The sequence below is a fragment of the Oncorhynchus nerka genome, linkage group LG23 (assembly GCF_034236695.1).
Source record: "Oncorhynchus nerka isolate Pitt River linkage group LG23, Oner_Uvic_2.0, whole genome shotgun sequence".
NCBI classification, from domain to species: Eukaryota; Metazoa; Chordata; class Actinopteri; order Salmoniformes; family Salmonidae; genus Oncorhynchus; species Oncorhynchus nerka.
Genome location: NC_088418.1, coordinates 27,220,428 through 27,245,052, shown reverse-complemented (window position 1 = coordinate 27,245,052; position 24,625 = coordinate 27,220,428). Strand labels below are relative to the sequence as shown.

At 43.1% G+C, this 24,625-nt stretch overlaps 1 protein-coding gene across 4 annotated transcripts in view; it reads left to right on the top strand.

The window, feature by feature from the left end:
* LOC115106626 (gap junction gamma-1 protein-like) overlaps nucleotides 1-24,547 on the top strand; it is a 45,738-nt gene extending 21,191 nt beyond the window's left edge. For 2 of the 4 annotated variants that reach the window (XM_029629538.2, XM_065008018.1), the window contains one exon: nucleotides 21,190-24,547. In XM_029629538.2, the coding sequence (XP_029485398.2) occupies nucleotides 21,255-22,676 (1,422 nt within the window). In that variant the 5' untranslated portion in view covers nucleotides 21,190-21,254 and the 3' untranslated portion in view covers nucleotides 22,677-24,547. Of the gene's footprint in view, nucleotides 1-11,076; nucleotides 11,354-18,521; nucleotides 18,670-21,189 lie in introns of those variants that run through there. The other 2 variants (XM_029629539.2, XM_029629540.2) reach the window with 2 other exon arrangements.
* The last annotated feature ends 78 nt before the right edge of the window (nucleotides 24,548-24,625 follow it).

The window sequence follows — 24,625 nt, the reverse complement described above, 5'->3', positions numbered from 1 at the left end:
AAGGAGCGGGACACTAATCCGGAAGCTTTTAAGAAATCCCGCTATGCCCTCAGACGAACAATCAAACAAGCAAAGCGTCATTACAGGATTAAGATTGATTCCTACTACACCGGCTCTGACACTCGTCGGATGTGGCAGGGCTTGAGAACAATGATGGACATACAAAGTGAAACCCAGCCGCAAGCTGCCCAGTGACGCAAGCCTACCAGACGAGCTAAATGCCTTTTATGCTCGCTTCGAGGCAAGTGACACTCAAGCATGCATGAGAGCACCAGCTGTTCTGGACGACTGTGTGATAACGCTCTTGGAAGCCGATGTGAGCAAGACTTTTAAACAGGTCAACATTCACAAAGCCGCGTGGTTAGACGGATTACCAGGACGTGTACTCAAAGCATGCACCGGTCCAACTGGCAAAGTGTCTTCACTGACATTTTCAACCTCTCCCTGACCGAGTCTGTAATACCTACATGCACAGCAAGCGGTACTGGAGCGCCTAGTCTAGGACCAAAGGGTTCCTTAACAGCTTCTACCTCCATGCCATAAGACTGCTGAACAATTAATAAAATGGCCACCGGATTATTTACATTGACCCCCCCCCATTCGTTTTTTAGACTGCTGCTACTCACTGTTTATTATCTATGCATAGTCACTGCACCCCTACTTACATGTACAAATTACCTCGACTAACCTGTACATCCGCCCATTGACTCGGTATCTCTACGTACATGTACAAATTACCTCGACTAACCTGTACCTCCACACATTGACTCTGTATCTCTACGTACATGTACAAATTACCTCGACTAACCTGTACCTCCGCACATTGACTCTGTATCTCTATGTACATGTACAAATTACCTCGACTAACCTGTACCTCCGCACATTGACTCTGTATCTCTACGTACATGTACAAATTACCTTGACTAACCTGTACCTCCGCACATTGACTCTGTATCTCTACGTACGTGTACAAATTACCTCGACTAACCTGTACCTCCGCACATTGACTCTGTATCTCTACGTACGTGTACAAATTACCTCGACTAACCTGTACCTCCACACATTGACTCTGTATCTCTACGTGCATGTACAAATTACCTCGACTAACCTGTACCTCCACACATTGACTCTGTATCTCTACGTACATGTACAAATTACCTCGACTAACCTGTACCTCCGCACATTGACTCTGTATCTCTACGTACATGTACAAATTACCTCGACTAACCTGTACCTCCACACATTGACTCTGTATCTCTACGTGCATGTACAAATTACCTCGACTAACCTGTACCTCCACACATTGACTCTGTATCTCTACGTGCATGTACAAATTACCTCGACTAACCTGTACCTCCACACATTGACTCTGTATCTCTACGTGCATGTACAAATTACCTCGACTAACCTGTACCTCCGCACATTGACTCGGTATCGCTACGTACATGTACAAATTACCTCGACTAACCTGTACCTCCGCACATTGACTTGTTATCGGTACCCCCTGTATATAGCTTTGTTATTGTTACATTATTGTGTTACTTTTGTATTATTTTTTTACTTTAGTTTATTTGGTAAATATTTTCTTAACTCTTTCTTGAACTGCACTGTTGGTTGAGCGCTTGTAAGTAAACATTTCACGGTAAGGTCTACCCAAGGAGGCCGAGATACAAAAATAATATAATTAATATAATCCATGCTCGAATGAATACAAAAAGTGAAAGTGCAAGGTGCTATATAAAATGTAAAAAGAAAGCGGAGCATATCTTTCGGGCCTTATGTTTTCATCAGTACTGTACAAACAAATGAAGGGTCATCAAATCAAATCAAATTTTATTTATCACATACACATGGTTAGCAGATGTTAATGCGAGTGTAGCGAAATGCTTGTGCTTCTAGTCCTGACAATGCAGTAATAACCAACGAGTAATCTAACCTAACAATTCCACAACCACTACCTTATACACACAAGTGTAAAGGGATAAAGAATATGTACATAAAGATATATGAATGAGTGATGGTACAGAATGGCATAGACAAGATGCAGTAGATGGTATCGAGTACAGTATATACATATGAGATGAGTAATGTAGGGTATGTAAACATAAAAGTGGCATAGTTTAAAGTGGCTAGTGATACATGTATTACATAAAGATGGCAAGATGAAGTAGATAATATAGAGTACAGTAAATATATATACATATACATATGAGATGAGTAATGTAGGGTATGTAAACATTATATTAAGTGGCATTGTTTAAAGTGGCTAGTGATACAGTTTTTTCATCAATATCCATTATTAAAGTGGCTGGAGTTGAGTCAGTATGTTGGCAGCAGCCACTCAATGTTAGTGTTGGTGTTTAACAGTCTGATGGCCTTGAGATAGAAGCTGTTTTTCAGTTTCTCGGTCCCTGCTTTGATGCACCTGTACTGACCTCGACTTCTGGACGATAGCGGGGTGAACAGGCAGTGGCTTGGGTGGTTGTTGTCCTTGATGATCTTTATGACCTTCCTGTGACATCGGGTGGTGTAGGTGTCCTGGAGGGCAGGTAGTTTGCCCCCCGGTGATGCGATGTGCAGATCTCACTACCCTCTGGAGAGCCTTACGGTTGTGGGAGGAGCAGTTGCCGTACCAGCCGGTGATACAGCCCGACAGGATGCTCTCGATTGTGCATCTGTAGAAGTTTTTGAGTGCTTTTGGTGACAAGCCAAATTTCTTCAGCCTCTTGAGGTTGAAGAGGCACTGCTGCGCCTTCTTCACAACGCTGTCTGTGTGGATGGACCAGTTCAGTTTGTCCGTGATGTGTACGCCGAGGAACTTAAAACTCACTACCCTCTCCACTGCTGTCCCGTCGAAGTGGATAGGGGGGTGCTCCCTCTGCTGTTTCATGAAGTCCACAATCAACAGCCATTGTTTAATAAATTCAAGTCAGAATTCAACAAAAACATAGACAATACAATACACCTAGGGTTTCAAGCTCCGGTTGATTTAAAATGTAATGATATTTAGTGATATTGAATTGTGTTTGGTTGTAAACACAACCAAATATCAACATTTGAAGCAGATTTGAAGGAGATCCTCTGCTTGGATAGTTTCCTCTGTTGCACTGACTTGTGCATTGAAAGTTGATTTGATTTAGTCCTATTCTTTTACTTGGATTTTTGGTTGAGATGGAGACGTGAATCCAACATATATACATCATTAATTTGTATACAAACTGGAATTAAAGCCAGACTCAGTGGCACAGATGGAACTATCCAAGCAGAAGATACATCACCTTCAAATGTTGATATTTGGTTGCGATGACAACCAAACACAATTCAATATCACGTTTGAAATGAAATAAGTTGTCTATTAACTTGTCAACAAATTATATATTGGATTCACATCTCCAACTCAACCAAAAATAAAAAAGTTAAAGAATGAGTTTAAAAGCACACTAAAGTTCAAAAGGGAATACAGATATTTTGTGTTATCGCTGTGCTTCATCTAATTAGCGGAACTAAATGACCTGGATTGCAGTTAAGATTACATTAAACGAACATGGTGCAAGTGATCAATGCCGTTTGAGATTCTGCGCAGATTATTACAGTAATTGTGAAGATCTCCACAGTCGTGCGATGACCTATGCGTGCTATCTTGAACATGCACGCCTTAAATGATTACATAAGAAGACATTTATAGTTACAGTAACCTCACAATGTGGCCATGGATGTGTTAAGATTGAATGTTACATTAGTTTGTAAGATAGCATTAACTTTAGTTTTTTTTTTTTTTACTGTATTACAAAATTCAACCAAATATCAGCTTTTAAAGGAGATGTTTCTGGTTGGAATGTTCCATCTGAGTCACTGGCTTAAATGGTTGAAAGTGCAGTGATTGTCATTTAGGTGACAACTAAACCAAAAACCAGACATTTGTTTTTCCGTTGGAATTTGGTTGTGCTTTTAGATGGTTCAAAGAAAGCATAGTGATAACACATTGTACATTCTACTATCTTTTGGCTATCTTTTTGAGTGGGTTAATATAGGTTGTAATCTCATTGATTCATGCCTCAACAAAATATTACCCAATTATGACGTGGTGTGCCCGGTGGGGTCTCTCATTTAAAACGTGTACATATACAAGTGATTAAACCACCATTTAATGGTAATGTGGCAGCCATATTGGATTCGGAGTCAAATCTGGGCGGGCCCTCTAACATAATTGCAAGACTAGAGGCTAAACATATCAAATCCACAGTGGAAAAAATGACAGTTTTCAGTGTATGAGTCACAACATTAAAAAAACATGTGTAACTGTATTTATTTTTGTCAGGCAGACCATACAGCACTGAGCAAATGTGACTTGTAAAGTTGCCTATTGAACAGCAACCAAAAAGTGAAGTTTACATTCATCAGAAAAATTCATCGTTGATATTTCCGGCTATTGCCTCTTGTGTGTTTCCAGTTCTATATTTCCAAGATGCATTAAGAGAATGTTGTGTTTTTGTTTATGTACAGTAGGGCAGAAGATGGACTACTTGTATTTCACATTTATTCCACATTTAGCTTGCAATTTTGGGTTACATGAGCTTAGGTGGACCACTCCCTTCCAGCCAGGAATTATTCTGCACTTTTTGAGTTACAAGGGTGTGTCACAATATTTATCAATTTAACCACTTTTGCAGTAAAATATTTTGAGACAACCACCCATTTCATATGGGAGACCTTAGAGATATGGAAAAACATGGTTGTGCTTTGTTATACATCTGGTAGGTTATCTAAAAAAGGAAATACCTTGTTGAGTATTGGCCACTAGTCTATTCACCAGTGTGGTAGACACCAGGTTATGAGTAAAACAAACATTTCTCAAATCCCTCACAGACATTTGTTGGTTTTTCTGGAGCCAAACGGACTTGTCTCCTTTGAATCCTCAGTGCATTGTGACAATCTCTCCTCCATGAATGTGTGTATGTATACATGGAAGCCTGTGTGTGTGTGTGTGTGTGTGTGTGTGTGTGTGTGTGGTTATCCATTGCCCGCTAGCTGCTCAGAGCATCGTGGCGAGGTCGAGGACACAGCCCTGGATTCTCTTCCTCCTTTACCATGCTGACACATTCCGTTTCTCTCCTCTGCCCTCCCTCTCATTATCCTCCGTCCTTTCTCTGTTTCTCTCACACTCTCTTTCTCTCCCTTGTGATGTCGTCACTCGTTCTTGTTTTGCCTGTATGGGAAGGAACAAAGTCCTTGACTCTTGATTCAGGCGACTTTGGTCTCTGATGATTATCATGATCGTGATGATGTGTGTTGTCATCTGTCTTGCCTGTTGTGTTGTCACGCTTGCCACTGGCACAGCATTTTGCTTATGCACCAAAACGTGGTCTCGTGTCCTTGTAGATACCCATTCTGTCCTCACCCATCTATCCACACCCTATGGTATGGTTTGGTTCGTTATGATGTTGTGTCACCAATTGAGTACAGTCCCTGGAGGCAATCCAAGCCTCACTGCCCATATCTCTGTGCACACACCTAAGGCTGAGACTGGCATGTCTACCTTCCCCTCTCCCACTGCAACATACAAACACACATCATAGGGGTGTACTCAGGACATTAAGTCAGATATCATTCTCCCCACACTTTGTATCACACCTGTGTACCTAAGGGCCCCATCTGTATATTGTGTCTGAGGTGCCTCTTTCATAACTCATCCCACAGGATTAACACAACACTAGAGAATTTATCCAGATAAAGATTCTTCCCATATATTTTTTTTATCACACCTACCATGGTACAAGTTAACTGGGGTCTCGGGGCGATATGTACTGAAAAGTTATTACCAACTCTTTTGACAGACACCTTCATATTCCAGTCCTGAGAGAACCTCCTTTGCGGTTTCTCCTGCACCTGAACACAGAGGGTTACACAACATTTAAGGTGTTGACTCAGGCATCAGTGTCCTCATCTTTTTAACACACCTGCACTCCCTAGCCCTGAGGTCCCCCTGTTTGCCCTTCCTTTCCACAGTAGCTAATCTCTCCACACACTCGGGTTTCACACACGCAGGGCATGCAAGGGCATCCAGCTTCTATTTGCTCGTATTTGCTCTCATTACTTAAAGGGTAGGTGAGTAACTGTACCTGGATAGAAAGGGAGAGGATGAAAAATACAGAGAGAAAAGTGATAGGCTTACGTGGTCCTACTACCATTGGTCACCACTTATCTGCAACCAGTCTCTCAATTCATCCACTCCCCCTGATCCTAATGCCTTTTACTACCAGCTGTAGCACTAATACTATACTATAGTGACACTAACACTAAACAGTAGCACTGGAACACTCAGTAACAGTTAAAACAACTTTGTGTACCTCAGGGTTCTGTGCTTGCCCCCCTCTTTTTGTTATTGCAAATGGATCCCTAGGCTGTGTGATTTGTTATTGCAGCTTCTCTCGTCAATATTATGCTGATGTTGTCCAACTCTCTCTCCTTGCCGCAATCTGACAAATGTATTGCCTTTGCATCGGGGCATGCCTCAGTGATGCCAATTTGGCATGTCAAACTCAAAACTAATATGCTCCTACCTCCCAGCCAAGTCCTCACTTCCCCAAGATCTTTCCATGACCCCTAACAACACTATTGCATGCAATGCAAAATTATACTTTAAAAAAATATAAACACAACATCTAGTGTTGGTACCATGTTTCATGAGCTGAAATAAAACATCCCAGAAATGTTACATACGCATAAAAAGCTTATTTCTCTCAAATGTTGTGCACAAATTTGTTTACATCCCTGTTATTGAGTATTTCTCCTTTGCCAAGACAAGCCATCCACTTGACAGGAAGCTGATTAAACAGCACAACCATTACACAGGTGCACCTTGTGCTGGGGACAATAAAAGGCCACTCTAAAATGTGCAGTTATGTCACACAACACAATGCCACAGATGTCTCAAGTTTTGAGGGAGCGTGCAATTGCCATGATGACTGCAGGAATGTCCACCAGAGCTATTGCCAGATAATTTAATGTTAATTTCTCTACCATAATCTGTCAGTACGTCCAACCAGCCTTACAACCGCAGACCACGTGTAACCACGCTAGCCCAGGACCTCCACATCCGGCTTGTTTACCTCCGGGATCGTCTTGAGACCAGCCATCCGGGCAGCTAATGAAACTGAGGAGTATTTCTGTCTGTAATAAAGCCCTTTTGTGGGGGAAAAAAACTAATTCGGATTAGCTGGGCCTGGTTTCCCAGTGGGTGGTCCTGGCTCCCAAGTGGGTGGGCCTATGCCCTCCTAGGCCCACCCATGGCTGTGCCCCTGCCCCAGTCATGTGAAATCCATAGATTAGGGCCTAATGAATTTATTTAAATTGACTGGTTTCCTTATATGAACTGTAACTCAGTAGAAATTATTGAAATGGTTGCATATTGCATTTATATTTTTGTTCAGTATATATTTACTGTACTTGCTGGTCTTGAACGAAATGGTCTGATCAAGTTAAAGGATCATCTGAGTGCTTTACATTAGAATAGTAACATAAGAAACTGTCATGTTTTTACTACACAGAGGTTGAGTGGTAAACAAGCAGATCAGCTGGCCCAGACATTTTGCTGAAACCTTCTAGGCAAGCGGCGCGCTCAATATTTCACCAGTCCAGCTCAGGTTTGAATCGCTCTAATTGGTTGTTAGCGGGATGAAGTGTCTGCAGATTTGAAGCTGCAGTAAACCACTACATAGACAGTTAGACACTCAGGGAAATGAATGTAGTTGAAGAAATGGAGAAGCATGTTGGGTGTGTGAAGCTCTGGGGAGCCTTTTGGCAGAACAGGTAGCCATGGTGAAGGTGACAAGTCTGGTCGTCAAGTTCATTTCTCTCTCCTTCGTAATTCCTCCAGATTTTAGGCCTATTCCTCCTGTCCTTCATTCTGCCTCGCAGGATCATTGTCATAAAGGTGCTCTATGTAACAATTCATAGTGATAATTTTGATTTCCTCATGGTTTTTTAAGAATAGCCTCCAGCTTGGAAATACCTGAAATATCATAAAAGCCTATTACCAGAGTGCAAATTATACTGTGACATTCGGGAGGTCTTTTTTATTTATTTTTACACGTGACCTATGCAGGTGCAAAAAAAAATGTAGTAAATATATCCTTTAACAGTAAAAAATGTGGTGTAAGGGTTTTCTGGTGAAAGAGAGGCGAACCAAAATGCAGCGTGGTGGTTATTCATGTTTTTAATAAAAGACGACTATACATGAACAGACTAAACAAAACAAGAAAAGTGAAAACCTAAACAGTCCTATCTGGTGCAAACACAGAGACAGGAACAATCACCCACAAAACGCAACACAAAACAGGCTACCTAAATATGGTTCCCAATCAGAGACAATGACTAACACCTGCCTCTGATTGAGAACCATATCAGGCCAAACATAGAAATAGACAAACCAGACACACAACATAGAATGCCCACCAGCTCACGTCCTGACCAACACTAAAACAAGGAAAACACATACAAACGATGGTCAGAACGTGACATGTGGCATGACTAAGGCATGTTTTCATGTTATTGTCAAACAATCACTGCAAAACATAGGGTACCTGCATTTGTTCGTCCACTCCAAAATAATTCCAGCATCCAAACAGGGAACCTGCTTCATTTGATGAATGGAAAGAAGACATCTGTTACAAAACACCCCAAAAAAGTGTAATGACATTCGGCGATTGTCATTGGGTCTGCACTTTTGTAGCCTGAATTAATTGAGGTGTCTTGCTGACAAAAGGACCTTTTTTTCGTAGAAAGAAACGTTTGGACACCTGAAAAGGTCCTGAAATACCGGACTGTCCCAGGATGTGCATCCACATGAAGAAGAAAAAATGTCAATCATGAAACGGATGTGAGGGTATTTTGATTTTGTTTAATTTGGAATAATGTTTTTATATTTACCACTGTAGCAGTACAAACTGCATTTTAAGCAAATAGGGGAATAGTTCAATTAGCATTATTTAAAGACCCCCCCCCCCAAAAGTGTGACTTTGTTGCATTTAGGGGGACTCATGTCTCATTCAGGGGGGTCTGTAATTCGCACTCTGCCTATTACTTTCTCACCGTATAATTATTTTAAACAAAGAATATCTGTTGCAGCGACGTGGAGTACGGGTTCTTGTTTACGCTTTGTTTTCAACCTCCAACAACAAACACCAATCCTGAAGCAGAAAGACACTGCTGTTTGTATACACTGAAGTTGGCCAGGGCGGCCAGTCGCTGTACATAAGAAACTTTATAGCTTCCAACAGCATTCCAAAAAATGTACAGCCTATACAGTTTACTACTGTAGATATATCGTTGACATTTAGGGTTATTTACAAGTGGAATTGATAAACAGAGCAACTTTAGCATCCCTTTCATAAAGCCATTTTTGTTATCTCTCAAAACCTCTCTTTTTTCTTTTTGGATGTTAAATGGCTATGATCCCTAATTGATGTCACTTGTTAAGTCCACTTCAATCAGTGTAGCTGAATGGGAGGAGACAGGTTAAAGAAGGACTTTTAAGCCTTGAGACAGTCGGATTGTGTATGTGTGCCATTTAGAGGGGAAATGGGTAAGACAGGTGCCAGGGGCACCAGTTTGTGTGAAGAACTGCAACATTGCTGGGTTTTTCATGCTCAATAGTTTCCCGTGTGTATCAAGAATGGTCCACCACCCAAAGGACATCCAGCCAACTTGACACAAGCGTGGGAAACATTGGCGTCAACATGGGCCAGCATCCTTGTGGAACGCTTTCGACGCCTTGTAGAGTCCACGCCCCGACAAATTGAGGATGTTCTGAGGGCAAAAGAAGAGGAGGGCTGCAACTCAATATCAGGATGGTGTTCCTAGTGTTTGGCATACCTAGTGTATATGGATCTCTCTATTTATGGATAACTTACATTCTCGGGAATAGGGATGAGAGTGACAAGAGAAATATATTCTCAATGGCGCTCGTTTTCCAAATGGATTTGCCTTTGTCCAAGTGAGAACACAGTGGGGAAGATTGTGTGTTTGTTGTGTTCAGCTTCAGAAATAATAATGTCACATTCCTGCTAGAACACCTGAGGCAAGGAGGAGGCTAACCTGCTGGGGGCTCGCAAGATAACATACAGTACACCTTTCATTTCTGAGTTTACTGAAACTCCAGTAATAGCAGTGCCCCAACCCCCTCTTTCAGGTCTTGATATGATTCAGTCTGCCTAAGGGTTTCATTTGTCTATATCCATTCTTATGGATCTGAGCCCAGCAGTCTTACAAACTAAAGGTTATTTAGATTAGATTTATGTGCCAATTTTGGGGGTGGGGGATTTATTATGGAGAAAAAAAGTTTCAACGTGATTTCTAAGAAAGTTTTTTCTATTGATGTTAGGATAAGTTACTATCTTTCAACAATGTTCTTTGACATGGTCTTGGCTTTCTCCTGGTGAGCCAGAGTTGTTAAGTCATGTTTCAAACTGCTCTATTAATCCAAACCCTGTCAACAATAGGACTACAGAAGACTGGTGGCAGGCTTCGACTGTAACTGTTTGATTGACACTAGTCTGATATGAATTAAAGGCTGGTTTGTATGTGCATATGTGCATCCCTGCATTTCCCTGTTCGCGCACATGTGTGTGTTTTGATGATTGTATGCTCTTGTGTGTTAACACAACAAATGTGTTCCAGATCACAACTTGAAAGGCATTTCTGGAGGCATCAAATGTTAAATGTGAAATTCTGTTGGGTGCCTGTTTTCAAAACTTCTGAATTTAGGTCTTATTCTCGTCCATATATTTTAGACCATAAAATGCCACGTTGGGCAGCTGACTACGGTTCTGTTTTTTTCTACAGACAACATCATCCATAAAAACACTCTGATGTGCAGAACAGAAGGCTCAATTTATATAGTGTGCTTTGGTCCAGAAATTCCTCCCGACGAAGACACTTCGGCATTTTTTGAAATACACATCTTATCATTGTCTAACGTCAGATGGCGTCACTCCTGGTACCTAAATTGATGACATATGTCGAGTGGAGACCATTAAGCTAGGTGAAGAAGAAGAATATTCGTTTCAGTCAGTCCCGATGAGCCCTTCCCAGCTAGCTAGATTGTGCTGGCAACAACAGCAGCATGGCGCTAGTTAAAACTTGTCAAATAAAGTTGTTTATGTTGATGGGTGAGGGAGAAATAACTTGTAGTATTGGTCAGCATCTGGATGTCACTGTGACATGCCAATTAGCTAACATTACGATAAGCTGGTGCGAATGACCAGTGCAATGGTGTTTCATTGAGGTGCTGCTTGCCGATGTGAGTCGCTTCCCAAGGTGCAGCTGTATCACGTCAGCAGCGGCAGTAGCTTCCGTAAGTAACGCGGCCAATTCGTTCCATCCACACTTGCTTTTATTTTGAGTAAGATAGCTCTCGGCAGCCTACATGAGAAATCATGTGTAATGCTGGTAGAAACCATCTGGATGTCACCGTGATACAGTCTAAGGCTCAATGGGGAGAGTTTGCTCTGCAAGTCGGCCATACAACAACACGGGGGCAGAGTTCATCCTCCCGCCTACCGAGCACTGTTTTCTGGTAAAGCGAGGGAAGTAGCTAGCTAGTGTAGCCAATATCAGGCCAGGGTGACAGCTAAATCATATTGTAGTGATTTTCACCGAAAATAACTACGGCAATAACATATCCATTTTTGTATAAAAAAAAAAATCCAGGCTGTATCACAACCAGCACATGATTGGGAGTCTCATTGGGTGGCACACAATTGGCCCAGCGTCGTCCGGGTTTGGCCGGTGTAGGCTGGCATTGTAAATAAGAATTTGTTCTTAACCGACTTGCCTAGTTAAATAAACGGAATAGTAACACTTTCCCTAGTCCAAACTTTGTCAGACAGGTTTCAAGTTCTCGTTGAAGTTTCTAGCCACACGCATAGCCTACTAACGAGCCTTGACGGGCTCATCAGGACGATTGACTGAACTGAATGTGTTCGTCTCCATTCGACTCTCGCTGCGTGACATACGCTACACGACCAAAAGTATGTGGACACTTGCTTGTTGAACATCTCATTCCAAAATCATGGGCATTAATATGGAGTTGGTCCCCTCATTTACTGCTTTAACAGACTCCACTCTTCTGGGAAGGCTTTTCACTAGATGTTGGAACATTGCTACAGGAACTTCCTTCCATTCAGCCACAAGAGCATCACTGAGGTCGGGCACGGATGATGGGCGATTAGGCCTGGCTCGTAGTCAGTGTTCCAGTTCATCCCAAATGTGTTCGATGGAGTTGAGGTCAGGGCTCTGTTCAGGCCAGTCAAGTTCTTCCACATTGATCTCGATAAACCATTTCTGTATGGGTCTCGCTTTGTGCACGGGGGCATTGTCATGCTGAAACAGGAAAGGACTTTCCCCAAATGTTTTCCCCAAGTTGAAAGCACAGAATCGTCTAGAATGTCATTGTATGCTGCAGCATTAAAATTTCCCTTCACTGGAACTAAGGGGCCTAGCCCAAACCATGAAAAACAGCCCCAGACCATTATTCCTTCTCCACCAAACTTTACAGTTTGCACTATGCATTCGGGCAGATAGCATTCTCCTGGCATCCGCCAAACTCAGATTTGTCCGTCAGACTGCCAGATGGTGAGGTGTGATTCATCACTCCAGATAACGCGTTTCCACTGCTCCAGAGTCCAATAGCGTCGAGCTTTACACCACTCCAGTCGACACTTGGCATTGCGATCTTAGGCTGCTCGGCCATGGAAACTCATTTCATGAAGCTCCCGACGAACAGTTATTGAGCTGATGTTGCATCCAGAGGCAGTTTGAAACTCGGTAGTGAGTGTTGCACCCAAGGAAAGACAATTTATATGTGCTACGCATTTCAGCACTCTGCGGTCCCGTTCTGTGAGCTTGTGTGGCCTACCACTTCGCGGCTGAGCCGTTCTTGCTACTAGATGTTTCCACTTCACAATAACAGCACTTACAGTTGACTGAGGCAGCTCTAGCAGGGCAGAAATTTTACAAACTGACTTGTTGGAAAGGTAGCATCATATGACGGTACCACGTTGAATGTCACTGAGCTCTTCAGTAAGGCCATTCTACTGCCAATATTTGTCTATTGAGATTTCATGGTTGTGTGCTTGATTTTATACACCTGTTGTGTGGCTGAAATAGCCAAATACTCTAATTTGAAGGGGTGTCCACATACTTTTGTATATATCGTGTGCGTCATCAATTTGGGCACACGGATGTGGAACTCATCCTAAAGTGTTAGGATTCACAAGCATCCGACATTCAAAAATGAAAATGGTTCCTATTTTATCATATCACTGCGCTCTCACATGACTCTCCATGAAATAGGCAGAATAACTACTTAAATTGTTACAAATGTTGCAACAGTGATTTCATCATTTGAGAAAAACTAACAAAGTGGTGTATTTCTCCTGCAAAAATTATGTGCAAGGATGTCGGTCACCACTTCATCAGGTGCTTAGCTCACTATTGTAGCTAGCTTACTGACATAGCTAATGTTAGTTAGTTAGCTAGCTCTACCTGCTGCTTTATATTGCTGCTTATACTGTTTAAGTGACCATTATTGGGTCAGCTGAGCAATGCAGCTGACTCTGGAGGCTACTGCAATGACTTGCAGCAGAACAGCTGCTTCATGAAAACTCATAATGTTAGTAGCACTACTACAGTAGCTTGCTAGCTGGCTTTTAAGTAGGTAGCTAGTTCCCGGGTAACAGCATCATTTCAGTGACTGGCTCAGTAGCAAGCTAATGTTAAACAAATGTATGCTAGCTTTTGTGCACATTGTCAAACTTCAGAAATACTGCTCATTGAAGCACACAACTTCTTAGCTAGATGTGAAATGGTGCGACTAAGACTGCCCTAACCAAAACACGGCAAAATTATTTATAGATGTATTGTAAAGTGGTCAGATGCAGCAGATGCTTAACTACAGGACTGTTTTGCTAGCACAGACTGGAATATGTTCCGGGATTCCTCCGATGGCATTGAGGAGTACACCACATCAGTCACTGGCTTTATCAATAACAGCATCGAGGACGTCATCTCCACAGTGACTGTATGTACATACCCCAACCAGAAGCCATGGATTACAGGCAACATTCGCACTGAGCTAAAGGGTAGAGCTGCCGCTTTCAAGGAGCGGAAGCTTATAAGAAATCCCGCTATGTCCTCAGACGAACCATCATACAGGCAAAGCGTCAATACAGGACTAAGATCGAATCGTACAACACCAACTTTTGACGCTCGGATGTGGCACGGCTTCTAAACCATTACAGACTACAAAGGGAAGCACAGCCGAGAGCTGCCCAGTGACACGAGCCTACCAGGCGAGCTAAATATCTATGCTCGCTTCGAGGCAAGTAACACTGAAACATGCATGAGAGCATCAGCTGTTCCGGACAACTGTGACCACGCTCTCCGCAGCCGATGTGAGTAAGACCTTTAAACAGGTCAACATTCACAAGGCTACTGGGCCAGACAGATTACCAGGACGTGTACTCCGAGCATGCGCTGACCAACTGGCAAGTGTCTTCACTGACATTTTAACCTCTCCCTGTCCGAGTCTGTAATACCAACATATTTCAAGCAGACCACCATAGTAACCTGCCTAAATGAGTACCGACCCGTAGCACTCATGTCTGTAGCCATGAAATGCTTTGAAAGGCTGGTCATGGCTCACATCAACACCATTATCCCAGAAACCATAGACCCACTCCAATTTGCATACTGCACCAACAGATTCACAGATGATGCCATCTCTATTGCACTCCACACTGCCCTTTCCCACCTGGACAAAAGGAACAGCTATGTGAGTTTGCTATTCATTAACTAAAGCTCAGCGTTCAACACCATAGTGCCCTCAAAGCTCATCAATAAGCTAATCACTCTGGGACTAAATACCTCCCTCTGCAACTGGATCCTGGACTTCCTGATGGGCCGCCCCCAGGTGGTAAGGGTAGGCACAACACATCCTCATGCTGATCCTCAACACGGGGGCCCCTCAGGGGTGCGTGCTCAGTCCCCTCCTGTACTCCCTGTTCACTCATGACTGCACGGCCAGGCACGACTCCAACACCATCATTAAGTTTGCTGATGACACAACAGTGGTAGGCCTGATCACCAACAACAATGAGACAGCCTATAGGGAGGAGGTCAGAGACCTGACCGTGTGGTGCCAGGACAACAACCTCTCCCTCAATATGATCAAGACAAAGGAGATGATTGTGGACTACAGGAAAAGGAAGACTGAGCACGCCCCCATTCTCATCGATGGGGCTTTAGTGGAGCAGGTTGAGAGCTTCAAGTTCCTGGGCGTCCACATCACCAACAAACTAACACGGTCCATGCACACCAAGACAGTCGTGAAGAGGGCACGACAAAACCTATTCCCCCTCAGGAGACTGAAAAGGTTTGGAATGGGTCCTCAGATCCTCAAAATGTTTAACAGCTGCACATCGAGAGCATCCTGATGGGTTGCATCACCGCCTGGTATGTCAACTGCTCAGCCTCCGACTGCAAGGCATTACAGAGGGTAGTGCATACAGCCCAGTATTTCTCCGGGGCCAAGCTTCCTGTTATCCAGGACCTCTATACCAGGCGGTGTCAGAGGAAGGCCCAAAAATTGTCAAAGACTCCAGATACCCTAGTCATAGACTGTTCTATGCGGTCCCGGAGCTCCAATTCAAGGTCCAAGAGGCTTCTAAACAGCTTCTACCCCCAAGCCATAAGACTAATGAAAAGCTTATCAAATGGCTACCCAGACTATTGTATTCGGCGCATGTGACAAATAAAATTTGAATTTGCTTTGACTGAGCCTGTTTGCTATTTATTTTGTCAATGAAGAGCACACTCACGTGTTCTTTTGCTACATTAAATAGTACCCGCAAAACACCAGTCTCAACGTCAATAGTGAAGAGGCGACTCTGGGATGCTGGCCTTCTAGGCAGTAGACTTCCGTCATTGCACTAACGCTAATTACCAATGGCTCGCAAAACTACCTTCAACTTCCTTCAAACTGCATGCAGAGACATACAAATGATATCCATGAGTTCGTCTGACTCTGGATAAGCAGAAAAAGGGCACTATCTATCCCTTTATGATAAGTGACCAGTTACAATGTACATTACCAGTCAAAAGTTTGGACACACCTACTCCTTCAATGGTTTTTCATTATCTTTACTATTTTCTACATTATAGAATAATAGTGAAGACCTCAAAATTATGAAATAGCACATATGGAATCATGTAGTAACCAAAAAAGTATTAAACAAATCAAAATATATTTTATATTTGCGATTCTTCAAAGTTGCCACCCTTTGCCTCGATGACAGCTTTGCACACTCTTGGCATTCTCTCAACCAGGTTCATGAGGTAGTCACCTGGAATGCATTTCAATTAACCAAGTCCATATTATGGCAATAAAATATCAAATAAGCAAAGCAAAACGACAGTCCATCATTACTTTAAGACATGGAGGTCAGTCAATCTGGAAAATGTCAAGAACTTTGAACGTTTTTTCAAGTGCAGTCGCAAAAACCATCATCCTCTATGATGAAACTGGTTCTCACGAGGACCTCCACAGGAAAGGAAGACCCAGGGTTATCTCTGCTGCTGCAGAGGATAAGTTCATTAGAGTTACCAGGCTCAGAAATTGCAATCCAAATAAATGCTTCACAGAGTTCAAGTAACAGACACATCTCAACATCAACTGTTCAGAGGAGACGTGAATCAGGCCTTCATGGTCGAATTGCTGCCACAAAAACACTACTAAAGGACACCAATAAGAAGAAGAGACTTGCTTGGAAACACGAGCAATGAACATTAGACCGGTGGAAATCTGCCCTTGGTCTTAGGGGGTGTGATGGTGTGGGGGTGCTTTGCTGGTGACACTGTCAGTGATTTATTTAGAATTCAAGGCAGACTTAACCAGCATGGCTACCACAGCATTCTGCAGAAATACGCCATCCCATCTGGTTTGCGCTTAGTGGGACAATCATTTTTTTCCCAAAAGGACAATGACCCAAAACACACCTCCAGGCTGTGTAACGGCTATTTGACCAAGAAGGAGAGTGCTGCATCAGATGACCTGGCCTCCACAATCACCCGACCTCGGTTTGGGATGAGTTGGACCGCAGAGTGAAGGAAAAGCAGCCAACAAGTGCTCAGCATATGTGGGAACTCCTTCAAGACTGTTGGAAAAGCATTCCTCATGAAGCTGGTTGAGAGAATACCAAGAGTGTGCAAAGCTGTAATCAAGGCAAAGGGTGACTACAATGAAGAATCTGAAATATAAAATATATTTAGATTTATTTAACACTTTTTTGGTTACTACATGATTCCATATGTGTTATTTCATAGTTTTGATGTCTTCACTATTTTTCTACAATGTAGAAAATAGTAAAAAAATAAAAAATAAACTTGAATGAGTAGGTGTGTCCAAACCTTTGACTGGTACTGTATATTTTTAGCAAACGAGCGAGCAGTGGCACGAATGAGTGCCAAGAGCTCACAGCCACCGCTTGCTCCTCATCATCTCCCTACAGTGCAGTGGCACACATTACTCATATTTAAGATGGTGTCAACATAATTACATTTTCATTAGTCCTTTCAAAAGTCAGCAGCAGTGATCTTCTCATAGTCGTTCGGAGTCTAAAATAATCCTAGGGAAACACTGGTGTATGCTTGTGGAAAGGAGTAGGTGTGTGTACATACATTTTAGCGGAATGGAATTTATTTTTATGATTCAGAGGGGCGGACTGTGCATTTTTCCACATGGCCATGACATATGGCGTGCACTCCGCCCTGGGTAATTGTAAGCATGTGTCTATAATGGAAAGGTGCAGAATATGCTGCCCCTGTCTTTCGGGTTGGTGGGGGGGGGGGGACAGTTGAAAAATGTGGGGCTCCAACGTAGCCTGCAGCACATGCACGCACACACGCACACACATATACAGAAGAGAACAAAGTGCCAAATCCATCACCACCCTGTCTGGACGGCATACGGGGGGGATATGTTCCAGGATCGTTTGTCTTTGTTCTCCGTTTTTATCTCATATCCTTATTTGTAGTGGAAAATTCTGATCCAACCCAACTCACTGAAAAGGTACTGAATTTCACATCACCTGGATGACCACTGTTTCATATGTTTACCTCTGAACGCTTCACTTGTGGCAACTAGGACTGTGAGTTTACACGAAGTTGGGATCCTTAACGTTAAGAACACTCCCCCCACTTCATTTAAATCGCAGTTCAGTCATCACAAAATATATTATTTTCCGTCTTATAGCTGATAAAAGCTATAAACGCCTGGGGAAGTTGTGTAATTCAAATAAAAACCACAGAAGAAGAGGTGAACTTTAGGCTACTTGGTGAATTTGCAAAACAAGACATTGCGAAATGCAGATGACCAAAACATATTAGCGCACTTGTGCATGCTTCTGCCTTTCTCTCCTGCTGGACTGCCTTCTCAGTCTCTACGTTAATGATGCAAGTATGTGTTCAGTCTTCTGTCTGTTGCAGTCTTGCGAGCACGGGGCAGGCAGTCTCATATAAAATTACAGTAGACTACTGGTATCGATTACGCTTATAATGGAATGTGGCCTCTTGAATGCACCTCGGCTACGGCATGTTTGTCTGTCTGTGAAGGTAGGCTACACTTAAGCAATTAAGGCCCGAGGGGGTGTGGTATATGGCCAACATACCACTGCTAAGGGCTGTTCTTATGCATGACGCATTGCGGAGTGCCTGGACACAGCTCTTAGCCGTGGTATATTGGCCATATACCACCCCCCGTGCCTTACTGCTATTATAAACTGGTTACCAATGTAATTAGAGCAGTAAAAATAAATGTTTTGTCATACCTGTGGTATACGTGGTCTGATATACCACGGCTGTCAGCCAATCAGCATTCAGGGCTCGAACCACCCAATTTAATAATATGTTTTTTAAAACGCTGCTGACACAACCATTTCTGGCAGCCTGGTTTCAGAGACGTAACATAGTAACACTCAAATTAGTATGATACTGTATGTTACATTTGGTATGGTTACTTAAGGCAAAAACAAAAGTAGGGTGGTTGGTCGGAGTGGGGCATATAACGCAAACGTCTAGCAACCCAAAGGTTGCAAGTTTGAGTCTCATCACCGATAACTTTAGCATTTTAGCTAATTAGCAACTTTTCAACTACTTCCCACATGTAAGCTAACCCTTCCCATAAACCTAACCTTAACCCTTTTAGCTAATCCTTCCCCTAATCCTAACATTAACCCTTCCCCTAACAACCCTTTAAGCTAACTCCTAACCTTAACCCCTAGCCTAGCTAACCTTACCCAGCTACCTAAAGTTAGCCACCTAGCTAGAATTGGTAATATATCATAGATTTTGGAAATTCCTATCATACAGTATGTTTTGCAAATTCATAACATATTGTACATTTAGCGAATTCATAAAATATAATTTGAATTGTAATTTGTAAGATATATACGAAATGGGTGATGGACAAATTAATATACCATACGAAACGTAACATCTCATACTAAATGGAGCATCTCGGATTGACGTACATAATAATACGAAATGCTCTGAGACCAGGTTGTCTTTAGTGATATGAAAGGACAGTTTACATGTCTGTAAAGAAATGCTGCTTCTGAACTGGAACTAAAGTCCATCACTTGGCAACTAGAACTTTCAGTCAAATAGTCTCGAGTTTCTAGCAGCATGCTTGGCTGTTGCCTTCATTCAGACCACTCTCTCCTAAAAAAAGTACTTTAAAGTTTTTTTAAATACCGTGACCTACCAAGACATTTAGTAGAAATAAAACAAATCTAGCTACCATACCATAAAAACTGCATAAAAAACAACACAGCAGCATATCAATCAGTGATGTTTATTGTTGTCAGGCAAAAAATACAGAACATTTTAGGCAGAATTCTACTGTCTGAAAAGGTGCCTGATCCAGCACTTTTTGTAATTGTCTGAAAAGTTATAAATTCTTGCTAATGACATATTACTGTAGCTGCGTTTTATGTCTGTAAAGGGTTACGGTAGATATAACTTCACTGCCCGGCACTAGCAGTCATCAGTAGCTTTCAGGCCAGGGGTACAATGTATGAATTTATGGTTGGGTCAGAATCAACATTTTAATCATTGGTCAGTACGAAGAATTAACTAAAACCAAAAGTCCAAATCCCTATCTCCATCCATGGCTAATATAGGAAAGGGACAATTTTAGCTACCTAGCTAGTCACCGGAGGACAACGAGATGCAACAATTCAAGTTGTTTCTGTCAATGATGTATTGCTCTTGACGTGATGTGATTGGAGTGAAGCCAAATCCTAACGGGCTTCCCTTGAACCTTTTTTGGTGCACCAGGACCATTCACAGTTGAGCTCACTTAGCTTAGCTCAATGCTGATTGGCTATTATTATTTTAAATATCAAGGGAGGCCAAAAATGCTCGCTGGATTCCCTTGCATGCAACGCCACGGGCGGCAACAATGTCATACTCTTTTTGACCAAACAGCATCAGTTATATGGCCTACACATACAGAGACTGGGGAGGTGCTGTTTCACTCGCTTTTTCCGGTGAGATACATTCAGCCTCTTGCGAATTGAAGGAAAATGATGAAACACAGGGATACGATAGATTGTATGTTTTAGTATTTTTTGGTTATTGGTCCATTTTTTTAAAGCCTGGCTTCCATATATACATACATATATAATAGGGCCATTTTTCTGGATTGTAAATTGACGTGGAATTTTATGATTTTTTTCCTTTAGCGTTTTAACAGAAAACTGATGCAAAGTTGTCCATGACCACATCCCTAGTGGCAACACCTGTGGCCTGTCAATGTATTTTACATAAATGCTATCCCATCACACCTTATTCCACAAGGCTGATACCTCTCTGAATACTTCACTTGTGCAACACCTGTGGCCTGTCAATGTTCTGTATTTGACATAATGCTATCCCATCGCACCTTATGCCACATGAGGCTGATATGAAAGGAGTAATAGCTTTTGTTGTCCTGATCTTGAATTGCTTTCATGTGTCAATCAATTGTATTTATGGACTGTGTGTGTGTTTATGTGTGTGTGTGTGTCCGCTATTAACCTGAGCACTATAGCACTATATAAGCACCTGACCCCCCTTCCTTTTCTACCACAGACGGCAGTGTGTGAGAAGTGAGGAGGAGGGAGGTTCCTCTCTCTGTCGCCCAGACTCCCATCACAATGAGCTGGAGCTTCCTGACACGCCTGCTGGAGGAAATCCACAACCACTCTACCTTCGTGGGCAAGATCTGGCTTACCGTGCTCATCGTCTTCCGCATCGTCCTTACCGCCGTGGGCGGCGAGTCCATCTACTATGACGAACAGAGCAAGTTCGTGTGCAACTCAGGCCAGCCGGGCTGCGAGAACGTCTGCTATGATGCATTCGCACCGCTCTCACACGTCCGCTTCTGGGTCTTTCAGATCATCCTGGTGGCCACGCCGTCGCTCATGTACCTGGGCTACGCCGTCAACAAGATTGCCAGGCGTGAGGAGAGAGCTGAGGGTGGAGGAGGGGGAGGAGGACTGTCCCAGCGCAAGCCTAGGAAGCTCTACCTCGGGGCCAGAAGGCAACACCGGGGCATGGAGGAGGCCGAGGATGACCAGGAGGAGGACCCCATGATCTATGAGGTTCCCGAGGTGGAGAGCGAGACGGGGGGAGGCGACGGGGGAGGAGGCAGGGGTGGCGGAGGAGCTGGAGGTGGCGGCTGCCAGGGTAAAGGGAAGGTGCGCCATGACGGACGCCAGCGTATCAAGGAGGACGGGCTGATGCGTATCTACGTGCTGCAGCTGCTGGCGCGTTCCATGCTAGAGGTGGCCTTTCTGGGGGGGCAGTACGCCCTCTACGGTCTGGCGGTGCCCTCCATCTACGTGTGCTCGGGCCGGCCGTGCCCGCACAGTGTGGACTGCTTTGTGTCACGCCCCACCGAGAAGACCATCTTCCTGCTCATCATGTATGCCGTGTCGCTGCTCTGCTTGGCGCTCAACGTGTGGGAGATGCTCCACCTGGGCGTTGGCACCATCTGTGACATCCTGCGCTCCCGTCGGAGACCGCTCTCCGAGGAGGACCTGTATGGCCTTGGGGGTGGCGGCGGTCCCGGGGGGCCGCCCACTTTCCGCGACGGAGGAGTAGTGGGGGGCGATGGTTACAGCAGCTACCCCTACTCCTGGAACGCCCCGTCAGCGCCGCCGGGCTACAACATCGCCGTCAAGCCCCCAACACTGATGGTGCCGACTGTGGCGCCCGATGGGCAGATGCCCTTCACCGACCTCAGCAACGCCAAGATGGCGTGCCGACAGAACCGCGCCAACATCGCCCAGGAGGAGAGGCGGCAGTACGCCAGCAATGAGGATAACTTCCCATCGTCGGGTGGCGTGAGGGACGCTCGTGGCGCCCTCCAAAGGGAGATTCGGCAGGCGCAGGACCGGTTGGAGTCGGCCATCCAGGCCTACAGCCATGAACAGGGCCACAACAACCCCAGCAAGCCCCACCGTGATCGCAAGCACCGGCAAGCCTCCAAGCACACCTCCAGCAAAGCCGAAAGGGGAAACAGCAGCAATAGCAGCAGCAAGTCGGGTGACGGCAAGGGCTCCGAGTGGATTTGACATCTACAATAGATAATTCTTAAAGCGGACTTAGTATATGCAGCGTTATCTTCTATAACACATTATGATATAGGAGTTATTGCTCCATTACTGAGTATATAGCTCCTACAGACACAACTGACGCTAGTGCCCCCTGGAGACAGGCTGAAATGAGTTTGTAACTTGAAGTTTGTAACATCACTAAATGCAAATGAGGTGATCAATGTCAGCTGTATCTGATGTTACAACTGTCAGCTGTACGTTGTTATGTTTTATAAGTAATTCTACGTTCAAAAGAAGGAGCAATATGCGAAAAGACACAGTAATTGAGAGTCCATTTATTTTCTTTTTAAATGTGTATCGGTATAAATATGCCATATGTCGGTGCTATGACTTTATCTTTGCTTCCACAAAGAAATGGGAGACTTCTAAGCTGCATTCTTAGAAGAACTATCTGAAGTGCCTTCTTACTACTCCAAGAAAAATATTGTGCGAGTAAAAAGTGTGCTTCCTTTGCCAAACTGCTCACAAGATGGACGCTTGTATGTGAAATGTTTCCATAGTAAAGAGATGTTTGTGGGTCACGACTGGTACCAAGAACTGGAGTCAGAGGTTTTCTCTGTCTTTCTATCCACCTGTCTCTTTAATGGCTCTTGAGCTTCATCTGGTGGTCAAAACCGTGAACAGTGCAGACATGTTCTTAGCCTACAGTGTAGGCCTGCCCACACCATATATTTTACTATGCGTTACTGCTTAAGATATGCTGTTTGAAATGTTTTTTAAAAATGGTTTTTCAGTGTTGAGTGTTCCAGGACAAGACATTGAGAGAACCCTTTAATCGTTGAAAGACCAGTCAGTATTTTACGAGGAACTATTTCATTGTTGCTCCATTGTATGTGTGAGGAATACTATTGCCATACTATAGAGAGCATACAGAGAAGGGAGAACATTTGACAACAATTGTTTATATTTTCATAATGTGTACAAAATTGTTGTTCTGTTTTTATTGTGTTTGGGAGAGACAATTAAGCAGCACTTTGATTGGTTCAGTTACTGTATGTTTTTATATTAATGTTCTTTCATTTCCTCCATTGATGACAATGTTCCACAGAAGAAGAAATACAATCTATGTTCAGTGTTGCTGAAGTTGTATGGAAAGGCTGCTTCAATGTATTGATTCAAGGGACATTACACACCAAAATCAAAAGTTTGTCAGATGATAAAATTGTTAATTTGATGTCCTCGTCCCAGGCCCATCTGTTTTTGTAGATGTACAGTAGCTATTTGCCACAATCCCAAAAAATGTCATTTCCAGATTTGCGGTGCTTATCTTTTACATTTATTTTGGGCATGGAATGTTTACTCATCTTGACATTAGGCTGCTTTTGTAGTTTGAAAACATCTCTATTTTTTTTATTATTTTGTAGTGGAGTGTCCCTTTAATATGTTTTTACATTGACGTCAGGTCATGGTGTGTCATCTAGTCAGCCTAGTTTCCCTACTATCGATGGTTTGTGTTCGCCTGATGTTCTGGTACATCTCCAACCAGAGACAGTTGGTATTTTGGGGGTGAATGGGGTGGAGAAACAACTATCATTTGTAGTGACATCCATTTTGAGTGTGTGTGTCAAAACATACCACTTACATGTGGGTGGGAAATAAGAGAAGGACCACCTGTCTTGGCTACTTAAAAAAAAAAAAAATGCTATATGTATATTTTATTTGCCTTTTTTCCTAATTCAAATGTTAAAGTGGAAAGCTGAGAGCCCTTGCACTGTGCCAATATTTCCATTTTGGGAAATACTTTTGTGCAAAAAAAGAAAAGTGCATGTTCTGAATCATTTTTATAAAGGGAGTATGAATAAACACAAAGTTTCAAATGTTTAAGTATTTGTCTTTTGTGTTGTGTTTTTTTTTGGAGTGGAATGAATTATCCTATTTACTTACTATTTCCCGCCCTATGATAAAAG